This window comes from Tachysurus vachellii, chromosome 23 (genome assembly GCF_030014155.1).
Source record: "Tachysurus vachellii isolate PV-2020 chromosome 23, HZAU_Pvac_v1, whole genome shotgun sequence".
NCBI lineage: Eukaryota > Metazoa > Chordata > Actinopteri > Siluriformes > Bagridae > Tachysurus > Tachysurus vachellii.
Genome location: NC_083482.1, coordinates 12698624 through 12711372, shown reverse-complemented (window position 1 = coordinate 12711372; position 12749 = coordinate 12698624). Strand labels below are relative to the sequence as shown.

Sequence of the window (12749 nt, the reverse complement as noted above, 5' to 3'; positions counted from 1 at the left end):
CCAAACTTTTTACAGAGCCCTAACACAAAGGGATTTAACATCATTCTGCCCAATAATAATTGTGGTCTTGATTTTTTTTTAAACGTTCATTTTAAACACATATACTTGTATTTGATCAAACACAACTTTGTTATACAAATCATATACATTTTTATGATTTTTTTAAATGACTCACCGTATAATGAGATGGATGTGCTTGAAATGACTTGCATAACTCTGGGATGTTTGGTTGTATCGGAGACAGTTTTAGTCATACAGTAAATCATTGTCTATGCAGAGTCTTTATGCTGGTAAGCGCTGAAAACCCACTTTCGCACAGGTATGTTGTCGAGAAGGGCAATAATGTTTTCAAAGTGCGATCTGCTAAGGCAAGATAATCTGCATGCAAAGCTATCCAGAAACCTGGTAGTGAATTTTGTATAAACTCAATTTTCAAAGCGCCACTCGTAGAGATTTCAATGAGACTCTCTTGCTCAGAAATGGGCAGGTGTGTTGTGAGATGGTAGCGAATAGATGGCGAATCCAGTTGTTTGCATTGTCCGTCTCTGGAAAATACCATCATAAATTCATTAATATACCAGACATAATCCAGCAGCTGAGCCAAACCAGCTACATCAGTCGATTCGTCGATTTCTAAAGCGCAGAAATCGCTGGATTTTATGCGAAGCAATAGTTGTTTTAAAACGTCTTCTGCCATATCAGCGATGCGACGTGAAACTGTGTGTGAATTACACGCGATACGTAAAGATGTGCACTTACGCATGACACTTGAGTGGACACAGATTTTTGTTTACCGCAGATGGGGTAATTTGATTGGATGTCATGAATTTGACCTTTTATGGCACTAACTGGCTACTTTTCTGTGAGTACACTACAGGGGACACATATTTATATTTAGTCTGAGAAATACATGTCTGCTTGAATATTAGGTACATTTTATTCGCGTACCCCCTCCGTCACGTACCCCAGTTTGGGCACCACTGATTTAGAGGATAATATCTATAGGTATGATCTGTGAAGCATGGTTAAAGTTAATAATTTAAGCTCCAGTTAGCTGCATTGAGCACAGTTAAACAAAGCTTTGTCAAAAACTAGCCAGATAACTAATTGAATTTAGAGCTGATTTCTACATCAAGTTTTAGATAAATTGCCTGTCGGCTGTAGTCCTCTCAAGACCACATTGATGAGTTTGGTTTAGATATCTCTATCAAAGGTTGTGTTATGTTTTCCACACTATGTGGTCAGATAGATTATTATTATTGTGTTCTTTGTCTTTTCACCACATTTTCAATATACTGTTCTCACTGAGAGAATGTGAAGGCCTTGTTTACACATCCATCAGTAAGGCTTGTGATGATGAAGCCAAATATTTCTGCTCAATGGAAACTTCTGGTCTCTGATTGACATACAGACGCATGTTATGAAAACATAGTGTTGGTTTGCTGGTTATGTTCCTATCCCATGCTTGGTTGTCTAGGCTTGTTGAAAGTCAGACCACAGAGAGGGATCTTACCAAAGCTAAGTGTAACCTTGATAACTATATCAAGCTATTTGATAGCATGAGAAAAGGCGGTATAGAGAGATAAATAGTGCCTGGAATGTAAAAAATCTAGGAGCCTTTGTAAAAACTAGATCAGTAATGGTGGCAAATTCTTTAAAAGATCATCCACTGGAAATAAAAATACACTGAAATTAGGTTTCAAGCTTGATAAACTATGGACAGAAAACAGGTCCAACAAGACAAATACATTTTAGAAAATCGTGTGCTTCCAATTCTGTAGCAGAAGTTTGTGGTCCAAACCCCAAATGGGCTTTGGGGTGTACATACTTTTGCACATAAAAATCTTCTTGACCGCATCTCACAATGCAATGTCATTTCATTTTGTACATTTTGTACATTTGTACACCCCTAAACTAATATTTTGTTGAAGTACTTTTTGATTTTATTGTATCACTCGGACTTTTGGGGTAAAAATAGATCATCCTGAATTGGCAATATTATCTCACTCTTATTTGCAATAAAAATTAATAATTAATAAAATTCCATTAAATTCTAAGGTCATCTCCTGTTCACAGCCTGCCTCAGGTCCCCCTCAGATTTGGCTTCAGTTCCCAAAACCTTCCATGTTAACAGGGGAGTGTAGACATTTTATGTCCAATGTAACCTGAAACATTAGCTATTTACCCTAGCTAATGTTTTACTTTAGTAAACTGAATAATGCTAATTCACAACCATAAGTAATAACTAATGACTTGGCAGCATGTCAGTTTTGAGGTTTATTCTTTTGTCAGTTATAAACAAACTGAAATGTTTAACTGAATGTAAGGAATATATTGTAGTATACAAGTATACTTCAAACACAGCCAATGTTCTTTCATGGACCTCACATTTATTAATGATTTTGCTGCCAAATAAACTTTTTTTTTTTTTTACACATGGTTACTGTGTTCCTATTTTACAGCTTAGTATCTGTAATTATAAATTGCACTGAGGTTAAGGGTGAAAATCTCTAAGGAATAGTAAGAACTATTTAACACAGAGAAGGCCAAGAAGAGGTGCTGCTGTGTAATCGTGCCAGCAAGGTTAAACCTTTCAGCAATTAAAAGATTTAAGTTTGTTTGGATTTTTTTTTTTTTTATCAAAACGGTAATGATAAAAAAAATACATGAGTCATAAGAAGAAGTGAATCTGAAGCCGATTTCATTTATACCAGAGTGTAGATTCATGCAGCTTATAAATTACATGTCTGGGGATTAAACAGATTGACACAACTTCAACAAAAAGATCTGGGCTTTGCCAACACATTTGATATACATTATGAGCAGTTCTCAAAAAAAAAAAGGACAAATTTGACTTTTTTTTGGTTTATGTGTAAGTTTTACTACATTCCCCTCTTCAGCCTGCTGCACATGCTGTCTTACCTTCTTTACAATGGCTTTTTAATGATCTCCACAGTCTCAGCCACCCGTACTTTACACAAATACCTAATTAGAAAGTTTCTCTCATGTACTACAGTACATGTGGTCCTGAGGATTTAGATATTCGTTTGAGAAGCTAGGAACAATGTTTCCTGACATCAGCAGAAACACTAAAGGCTTCTCTGTGAGTCATATTCAATTCTTTCTCCCAGTAATTATGGGGATTTGTAATCCAGGAGAAAAGAAAAGCCATTGTGCTGAACTGCAAAAAAAATACTGCGGATAATTAGAGAACAATGAATGCAATGGAAGCGCAAATTACAAATATTTCAGTGTTAATGCTATGTATTCAAAGCTTTAATTTTCTTGTAGCTAAAATTAAATGTTATAGAATATGTCTTGTGTGACACAGGCGTTGGCTTGCTGACTTGCTTGATAAGCTTTTGATCCCACTCTTAGTGCAAAAGAGTACAGTGTTCACTTCTTTCCTGTTCATTGCTGTTCTTTGTTGAGATACGTTTTTTAAGCAACATCCAGTGCAATAAATCTTAAGTCATGTTTCATACAAATTGTTCTTCCACGTTAGTGCAATAAAATAGTAATCTTACACGTTCATGAAGCGGTATCCATCCAACTTAGAGATTATCTTTATTAAACCTGTGCTATTCTGTGATAAGAGCATGCGCTGTTTTGAACTGACACATTGACAAAAAATTCCATTTATCAGCTATCATGACATAAATCTTTAAAAAGTCATAAATGGCATATGCAAAGGAGAGAAACACCTTTGAGGAATGTCTGTGTGTTTGTGTGTGTGCGTGTGTGTGTGTGTGTGTTTGGGAGGGTGTGGGGGTGGGGATCTGTGCGCATGCTAAAGGTGAATGAACTTAAGCTAACTTTGAGACTGTCGTGTTTTGCAGGCAGGTCAGTTATTATTGGGTGACACAGTTTGTTGGTGTTGTTTTTTCTGCCTGCAAGTAACTCATAAACCCAGAGCAATGTTATAATGCTTATTTAGAAACTGTAATGCTTTGATATTTTAGGCACATTGGCACCAATACTCAAAAACCTCCAGGTTTTTTACCACCTGATTCAACTCATCTGATGTGTTTTATATTTTTTTCTTGATAAGATTTTTAGGGTGTACAGAGGATTGGGGAAAAAAAATATTTTCTGTATGCTTGTACATGCTATGACCAGTATGGGGTGGGTAATGCTGCACTTAACAATAAAATATTTTGGAATATACATTTTGCTAATATTTTGTAACAATATGGAAAGAAAATGAAAATAATTTCACCACAAACCATACAGGAATTGTTTTTCTTTTATTTCTAGCATTTTGGCAGAAAACCTTATCCAGAGTGATTTGCATTTTTTCTCATTTATACAAATGAGCAGTTAAGGGCCTTGCTCAAGGGCCCAGCAATGACAGCTAGGCAGTGCTAGGATTTGACCTCATGATCACTGAGCTACAACTATCATTTATTAGTATTTATGGAGTGCAGCTAACTGTAAATCAAGCCCAAATCAATTATTTTATTCCCATTGTTTTTCTTATGTTGTATGGTGCATAAGATGCAAATGCTATGTGGGAGTTCTGAAATTTCACAGCTTAAAGTGAAAGGCAGCATTTTGCTCAAGACATACTGTAGTTGTTTACCAAATCAGTCAAAGTGGTGTGCTGCAGGTCAAGTTCGAGTTAAATCTGTATTATTGTGAATGATGTTATATTGTTAAGTCAAGAACTACTGCAGTAGCAGCTCAGGGATTAAGGATCTGAAGCTACAGATCAGGATATTGAGAGTTCAGCATGGTCCATGACCACAATAATCTCAAGGTTGTCATCCTATACTGTACCTGTACAGTTGCATCTGTATCTGAGGAACTGTGTTTTTGCACAGCACTTTTTTATACATCATCAAACTGCTGCTACTACATAAGATTGTATATGTTTACAATTGCTCTAGTTGCACAAAGTACTTTATAATATAGAGTATGTACACTGTACAGAGCTATTTTGTGTATTTGCCTTGTGTTGTATTGTCTATTTGCACTGTCTTTTAATTTATTTACTGACAAGTCCTTAGCTCTGTGTTTCTTTTTTTATGTATCTTTGTCGATTTTTGTAGCATCACCGTCCTGGAGAAACATTATTTCATTTCCCTGTGTACTGTGTCAGCTACATATGGTTGGAATGACAATGAAAGTTTCTTGATTTGACTTGCAATACAAAATAAGGCTGGACCATTAGCGCCACCTGCTGGAGCCTCAGAGCAGTTTGAAATATTTTATATATGAAAAAGGTCATGTATGGTCTTTTATTTTAAACTGAATTACAAAAATTTATAATGTGGTCTGGCCGTTTAAGTCAAAAAAATGTGCTCAATAATGACATTCACAGAGATTTAGACACAGATTCCATATAATTCTCTCCAACACCATACACAAGCAAGGTTACAGAAATACAGTATAATTTATACAGCAAGGGATACCTGAACGCGAGGTCACAATTAAATCATATTCTTCTATAGGTCCGACCTTCCACTTCTGGCTCTCGTTGATAAAATTTGATCTACACCATAAGTTAGTCAAGACTCATTTACAAAAAGAGAACAGCACAATTCACATCAGCTTCAACAGAATAATGCATCCATACGCAAGAAAACGCAACACTTGTCCACATAGGCACGTTTCTATCATAAAATCTCATTTTTTTTCCACCAATGCTTTTGTAATACTCATTACGACTGGATAGGTTTGAGAAATGACTGTGTTGGAATTTGCGTTACAAGGGGAAAGTATCATAATTTAGTTGTACAGCTGTACAATGACAATAAAAGTATTCTATGTCTATAGAGCAAGGTATAATTTGGGAACATTTATACAGACATGTTAAAATAATGGAATGTTTGACTCAATTATGCAGCCTTAAAGTCTTGAAAATGTCCAATTACACTTTTGCTTTATTCATAGTCATGTTCCAGTGATTTTTTTTGTTTGTTTGTTTTTATGAAAAAAATATGGATGCAGGACCAGGATGTTAAGAGCATTAATGTTTTCAACACTTTAACTAAAGCAAAAATCACTCAGGATGATTCTCTGAGGCTTCTCTGAGGTTGTAAACGTGTTAAATCTCAAGCAGAGAAAGCCGTTGCCTGAAAGCTGGACTTCAAGACAAACATAGATCATTAGATATTATAGAAATTATTCAAAATATACAGAACTTATAAATAACAGGGTGTGAATGACAATTACAGACAGGAGTTAATGAGAGTGTAGAACATTAGAAAATAGGGATATAGTTGTCTATCTTAGCGCGGTGCCTCTGAGCAATACACTCTGCAATCCAAACGATGTTACGGCATTCCTGCTCCTTTAGCTTTACGTAAGCGTAGAACACACTGAAGTGGAACTGGTTAAGGAAGGCCAGTTTGTTCAGCTTTACCTGCAAAATTACACACATGTAAGCTTCATTAGTGGAGGAAAACACAGGGTTTCAACCTGCAGTTAGCCATGCAACACTAGCAGGGCAGTTTATGATGATTTATTAGACGACTGCAATTTGGTACCAAAACAGTGTATCATTTAATTACTAAGGTCAGTTGTTACATAACTCGGTGCCAGAAGCAAACACTGAGGTCATTTTGGTCCTCTCCTAAACTCACTAAGCTCATTGTCTCTCTGTCCTTCCTCATGATCATGCTCACCTCGTGCTCAAAGAAGCGATCCTCCAGCGTTTTATCGCCAGGGTTACTCCCAGCACCCTCAAACAGAAGCTTGTATTCCTGGGAGGGAAAAAAACCCAAAAAAACAAGATGTGGTTGGTGTAATGTGGCCATGTCACAGATTTCTTTAAACACATCAAAGGGTTCCCTGCAGCTTTATTAAACAGCTTTCTTTTTGAAACAAGGGCAAGTCAAGTCACTGGGAAGTTTCTACATTTATTACACAAACTGGCTCAAATTGTTAAAAAAAATAAATAAAACAGTACCGAAAAAGCCTCCGAAACTTAATATAATCTAAATTTCATTTAACAAAATAATATCCTAATATTTTTCCAGCTACTTTCTGTCTAGAAAAATTGCTGGGAACATTTTGGCTACATTTTCGATATTCCACATAAAAGAGTGAAGGACGGAGGCACAAAAAACAAAATTACTGAAAAGCGCTCGATTAGAATCGATTGAACTCAGTTCACTTGTCCTGATTCAAATTAAAAATGAATTGGTTGATATAAGCAGTGTTCTGTGAGAACTTACAGGGTAGTAGTCAGCAACAGCTTTGACCTGCTCGTAGTCGTCAGCCCGTGCCAGCTGAGCTAGGCCTTCAGGGTAAAGCTTTCCACAGTGAGGGAAGAGTTTTGCTCGGTCCTCTTTAGACAACTCTGTCCCAAATGAGTTGATTGTGATTATAAAGGCCCTCCGGTCTGCCTCAAACTGAATGGAAAAAAAAAAAAAAAAAAAAACTCACTTTGAATATAAAACAGTGGTAAAGCAGCATCATTGTAGCAGAAAAGACATAGAATGAAATGAGTGTTGTTTCTTCCGTGTTCTTCTACATATCTATTGCCTTTGTTTTCAACAAGAACAATTTTTTAAACGATTAAGAATTTATTCTTGTTTTGGATTGTCTCTAAACTCCCCAGTCTAAGTAAGCTGTATAGAAATGATAGCATATTAGAGCAAACGCTTGAATAAACCATAAGATTTGCCTTGTAGCTCTCAGGAAAGTGAATCAATCCCTTCTGATAAATTTTGAGTTTCACTGTAGCAAAGGCTTACTCACTTCCAGAATAGGGCACATCGTATCTGCCGTCGTCCCACCTAGATTGGTGCAGAACTTATAAAAGGCCTCAAGATAAGCCTGAAAAAGCACAAAAGAAAAAAATGTAGTTACTCACTGTAATAGTTATCATTTTGTGCTGATTAATCACATTTAAAGATTCTCCTTGAAAGGTGAGTTGTGGTTTGTTACCTTGTACAGAGTGTTACGTATGATCTCTATGTTCATCTCATCCAGATCCTGCTCCGAGATGCAATCCTGGAAGAAAGCAGCTGAAACCAGACAGATGAGTAAGTAATGTAGTACAGATCTTCTACAAATGTTGAAGAAATTGATGAAAATGAAGTTGAGTTCATTCAGATAATGCTAAAGCTTTGCTTGTAAATTTAACATTAACATACACTGCTATGAGTTATCACTAAAATTGCTTGAGCTGATTGGCCAACCTGTCATGGTAATATCTTACCCAATGGTGTATCAACCAGGATGGCGTTGTAGAGCTCAGCAGGGGTCTGGGCAATGTTGACAGCTTCCATCTGCTCAAAGCTGCCCAGCGGGTGACATTTAGGCACCAGCTCTGAGATAGCTCTCTGGTGCAGTGTGCCCGTGATCAGCAGAATGACATTATCAATCATGTAGCTGTACCTGCAATAACAAGTCACACTGGTGGTGAAAAAATGTTCAAATGTAAAATCCACCTATTCATAATATATTGTGTATTAAAAACGTGAAAGGAAACGACTTGAAAGCTGCATGATTCAAAAAAATCTAATCCTGAATGTTACAGGTAAAGATGCTGATATTGTCCAGCTATTTGTGTTTTCAAGGGGTTCTATTAAAAGCCAGCATCCCTAATTAAATTATTTGCTTGTAAATTTTATTCTGCTAAATTCAACTTCAACTTATGTTGCAAATTATTTACGTGATGAAATCCATGAAGCTGGCCAAAGGCTCGTATGACTGGTTCCTCATATGGCGAAACTCCACCACCATCTTCTCCTTCAGCTTGTCGTCGATGACTGATACGGTGAGAGGAGATGCTTCGTTGGCCAGAAAGCTTCCATAATCCGTGCTCTGCAAGTGAAGCTTCAGATCTGAGAAGAAAAATTCCACAAGCTGAAGCAGCACAAATGAATTTATTTTCAGACCAAATAAAACTTGTTTCAATGCCGAAATGTGCAAGTAAGACGTATACAAGCAATCAGTTGTGTCACCGGAGCATTTTATATAGCTATTCCTTTCATGCCGGTTGGTGAAATATTCTGCTAGCCATGAACTCCTTATTTTTAAGACGATTTATGTTTAATAAGTTTATGCATTTAAACAGTGGCTTTAATAGAGAGTTTGAAGTTGGCTGATCTAAGCGTGCAGAACAGTATCACTCAGTGTGGTCATTAAAAATAAATGCAAGGTGTCAAATAAAAAAATTATATAATTTTTTAAATAGATAAAACAGCTGAAATTAAAGCTTTTGGCACCTTATAGAAATAGATGTTAATGCAAGTTACGGACTGGACCTCGGTGCTCAGAGAGCTGAAGTGCGCGGATATGTGCCAGGATCTCTATATACAATTTCTCTACTACACATTCACAAATAACTATCTGTTTCTGCAATTCACGGCATCTCGCTCTCATTCTCACCACGCTTGGTGATATTTTGCTCTGCACTCTCAGGGTGCCTACCTTCGTTCTGTCTATTAAAGACACTGTTAACATGTCAGATGTTTTATCTAGTGCTGCAGGAAGATAATATAAAAAACTTGATGGTTTTATCAGAGCAATTTTGTATATTTTTTAAAATAATTTAACTAATTTTTAAAGTAACAGGGAACAGTACTGGTGGCTCCCAAGACCAGTGTCACTACTGATATTTATTCAGTCCTACATTAAGATTTCTAGTTGGTTTATGGAAGTGGTGTAAAACTTGTTCCCACTCTGACACAATGAATGGACAGACGACTTGTTTCTTTTTATTTTTTCCAAGATTGTGACAGAACTGTTTCCAGTTCCTCAAAATAATAAGCTAAAACTCCCTGTGACTCAGAGAAATACAGAAAATTTGTTAGGGTGAAATAAAAATAGTGTATACATTGCACCACGATGTATATATTACACACACACACACACACACACACATACATATACATATACATAAATATATATATATACATATATATATATATATATATATATATATATATATATATACAGCATAAATGTGTTATTGAGGATATTCAGGCCACTGCTGTGTAAGCTGTAACACTTAGCATAGCTGTAACATTAGCATAGCTACATCACATGATCAGCTAGTAAAGCTGTAGTATATAACGCAATACTGGTATGGTCTCAAGATAAAGTGAAATATTTTACACCTGGGTCTGCGTGTGAACAACTTTTATAAAATTCTCTGCCTTAATATTTCTCAAAAAATGTTGTTTATGCGAATTGAACGAACTCAAGACGCGTTAGCATACTAGCCGGCTAACTGTCATAACTAGCACCGGTTTGCTAGCTAGTTATCTAACGACGCTGTTGTGCTGAAGGCAGAAGTGTTTTTGGATTGTTTTCGTTCTTCAGCATATTAATTCATATAAGTCCGATCATTTCAATCTGAAAACCTGATATGTTTGACATCAGGGTGACATTAGACAGTATTTAAACAGTTTTATGCTAGCTCGTCAAATCGCTGTTTAGCTAGCTAGGAAAAACGGCTAGGTGACCGTCTTAACCACCTTCAATAACAATGACAAATAAAGCTACTACATAGAAAAAATAGGCTAACTCGTATGAAGGTCTGATAGCTAACAAAGAACCCATGAACATCAAGCTCACCTTCCAACGTTTCACACTGAACCAGGTTCAGATAATCGCCCTGAGTGAGGATTCCAGCCTTAAAACCTCTCACCAGCCCTTCCAAATAGCCATTATCCACGTTAAAATATAATTCCGAAAATGGCATGTCGGAATCTTTTTTGTTTTTATCTTTCTACGGTGTACAGGGTATTAAATCCTCAACGAGGTTAGTCTATATGTGTATATGTGTGTATGTGTGTGGGCCGAACTGCAGAGGAACAGAGCTGTTCATGTGACAGATCACGTGACCTCGCTGTGCACGTCCTAGTCACTCACATAAGCTACCAAAGAGGAGACCAAATATAACATTACATGTACACTAACATGATAAAAATAAAAAATAAAAAAAGGCTTTTTTTTTGCTGTAGTGAATATTGAAGATTGCAATAGTAGCATGAAATGTTTGAACACACCGACCACTTTAACAGGATCCCATGTACACGTTTTGGTTTATGCAATTTGTCAAGCCAAGTCAAGAAGCTTTTATTGTCATTACAATTATACATAGCTGTAGCAGTACACTGTGAAATGAGACAACGTTTCTCCAGGAACATGGTGCTAAATAAGACAAAGACGGAGATAAGGACTTAGTAAGTTAGTCCTAGATACATAAAGTCAGGGCTCTCAGGTTTTGAAGACAGGCAGGAGTGACATATTTTAAAGAAAATTTATGACATAAAACATTCCAAAACATAATATTTGAATTAAACAAAACATATTAAATTATAAAATTTAAATCTGAGATTTAATTTATGGTAAATCCATTATTTTATAAAATGTCATAAAACCGGGGCCCCCTGGCACCATCTCAGGGCCCCCAGTTTGAGAACCACTGGCCTAGACTACTTGTTCTGAGCAGGCGTTGTCAGTGAACCGGGGCCCCCTGCCACCATCTCAGGGCCCCCAGTTTGAGAACCACTGGCCTAGACTACTTGTTCTGAGCAGGCGTTGTCAGTGAACCGGCTGTAAAACTGTTGGCAGTTACAGACACTCATGAAAAACTGAAGCTGATTATCTGGGAAACATCTCTAACAGCAGTCACAATGTCATTGTCTGTGTCAAACAAGTTGTGAATTTGTTGTAACATTACAACAGGAGATCATGACTTACTCTCTGCTCAAAGTGATGCTCGCAGCTCCAATGGTTTTCTCTGTGGGTGAACGGGGATGCCGGTGAACAATGCCAGGATATGTTTTTTTTTCATTGGTTGTTGCGTTAAATCTTACCCAGATACAATAGTGCTATTTTCTGATTGGCTATTGTGTAGCCTCTTTTTTTGATTGGCTGATAAGTGGCAGGCTCGACTAAGAACTCCAGGGGAGACGTGCTTGATTCCTGCCCAGTTCCATAGAGACAGCGGTGCGGACAGATACATTTTGGGAGCTGTGGCATATTAAATATATGATAAATAGTCAAAAAGTTTTTCTGCGTGACAAATGCAATGTGTGGCGGGAGAGCGTGACAAAAGACCGAAATACGTGACTGTTACTCTCAATGCTTGACACTTGACAGCCCTGCAATACATAAAAGACAATAAACAAAAACAGCACCGACCAGTGTAAATACTGTTTGTTCAAATAATATTGCGTGTGCAGAAATACTGGAATAAACACATTAGCATTATAGCAGCAGTTACATGAGGTATTGTAAAGTATTGTGCACAACAGCAATCGACTGAAATGTGAGACAGCATGAGCAAAGAGCAAAAACGGTGCAAAACGTAAACAGTGATGGTGCTGTAGACATGGATGTAATTACATAATGTCATCAGGTCAATTCATAAAAGCATACAGATCACTATCTTCAGTTAATATTCAAATTTAACATCAGAATGCGCTATCTCAGTGATTTTAAGCATGGCATGGATGCTGGTTTCCGACAGGCTGACTTGAGTAGTTAAGACATTTTCACACAATATAGAGTTTTGACAGTGTTGAGTAGAAATCAAACAAAAAAACATCCAGTTCTGTGGATGGAAACACCTTGTTAATGAGAGAGCTCTAAGGAAAACAGCCAGACTTTTGTCTAGACAGGATAGCTGTGTGAACACAGTATCATTAGTGCAAGCATTTTATGGAAAATAGCTTGAAAATATCTTTTAAAGCATACTTGTAAAGGCCACACTGAGGTAAAATACAGCTTATAAAGCTGAGGTGCCCGGGTTATATCTTTTAGGTGTCACATTTTATTTG

The 12749-nt window shown here is 36.9% G+C and overlaps 1 protein-coding gene across 1 annotated transcript; it reads right to left on the bottom strand.

Annotated features, from left to right (window-relative positions):
• Positions 1-5326: 5326 nt before the first annotated feature.
• Positions 5327-10774, bottom strand: atp6v0d1 (ATPase H+ transporting V0 subunit d1). Its single transcript, XM_060859463.1, has 8 exons — positions 10537-10774; positions 8627-8798; positions 8171-8349; positions 7897-7976; positions 7708-7785; positions 7182-7358; positions 6630-6707; positions 5327-6367 (listed from the first exon to the last, which is right to left on the bottom strand). The coding sequence occupies exons 1-8, from the start codon at positions 10661-10663 to the stop codon at positions 6206-6208; spliced, it is 1053 nt and encodes a 350-aa protein (XP_060715446.1). The 5' UTR covers positions 10664-10774; the 3' UTR covers positions 5327-6205.
• Positions 10775-12749: the final 1975 nt, after the last annotated feature.

Excerpts from the sequence above, each read along its gene's own strand:
- atp6v0d1 (XM_060859463.1), bottom strand. The coding sequence starts at position 10,663 with ATGCCATTTTCGGAATTATATTTTAACGTGGATAATGGCTATTTGGAA. Across the intron at positions 8,350-8,626 it reads AGCTTCATGGATTTCATCAC|GTACAGCTACATGATTGATA; the intron begins GTAAATAATTTG and ends TTGTTATTGCAG. Across the intron at positions 6,368-6,629 it reads ATCGCTTCTTTGAGCACGAG|GTAAAGCTGAACAAACTGGC; the intron begins GTGAGCATGATC and ends GTAATTTTGCAG.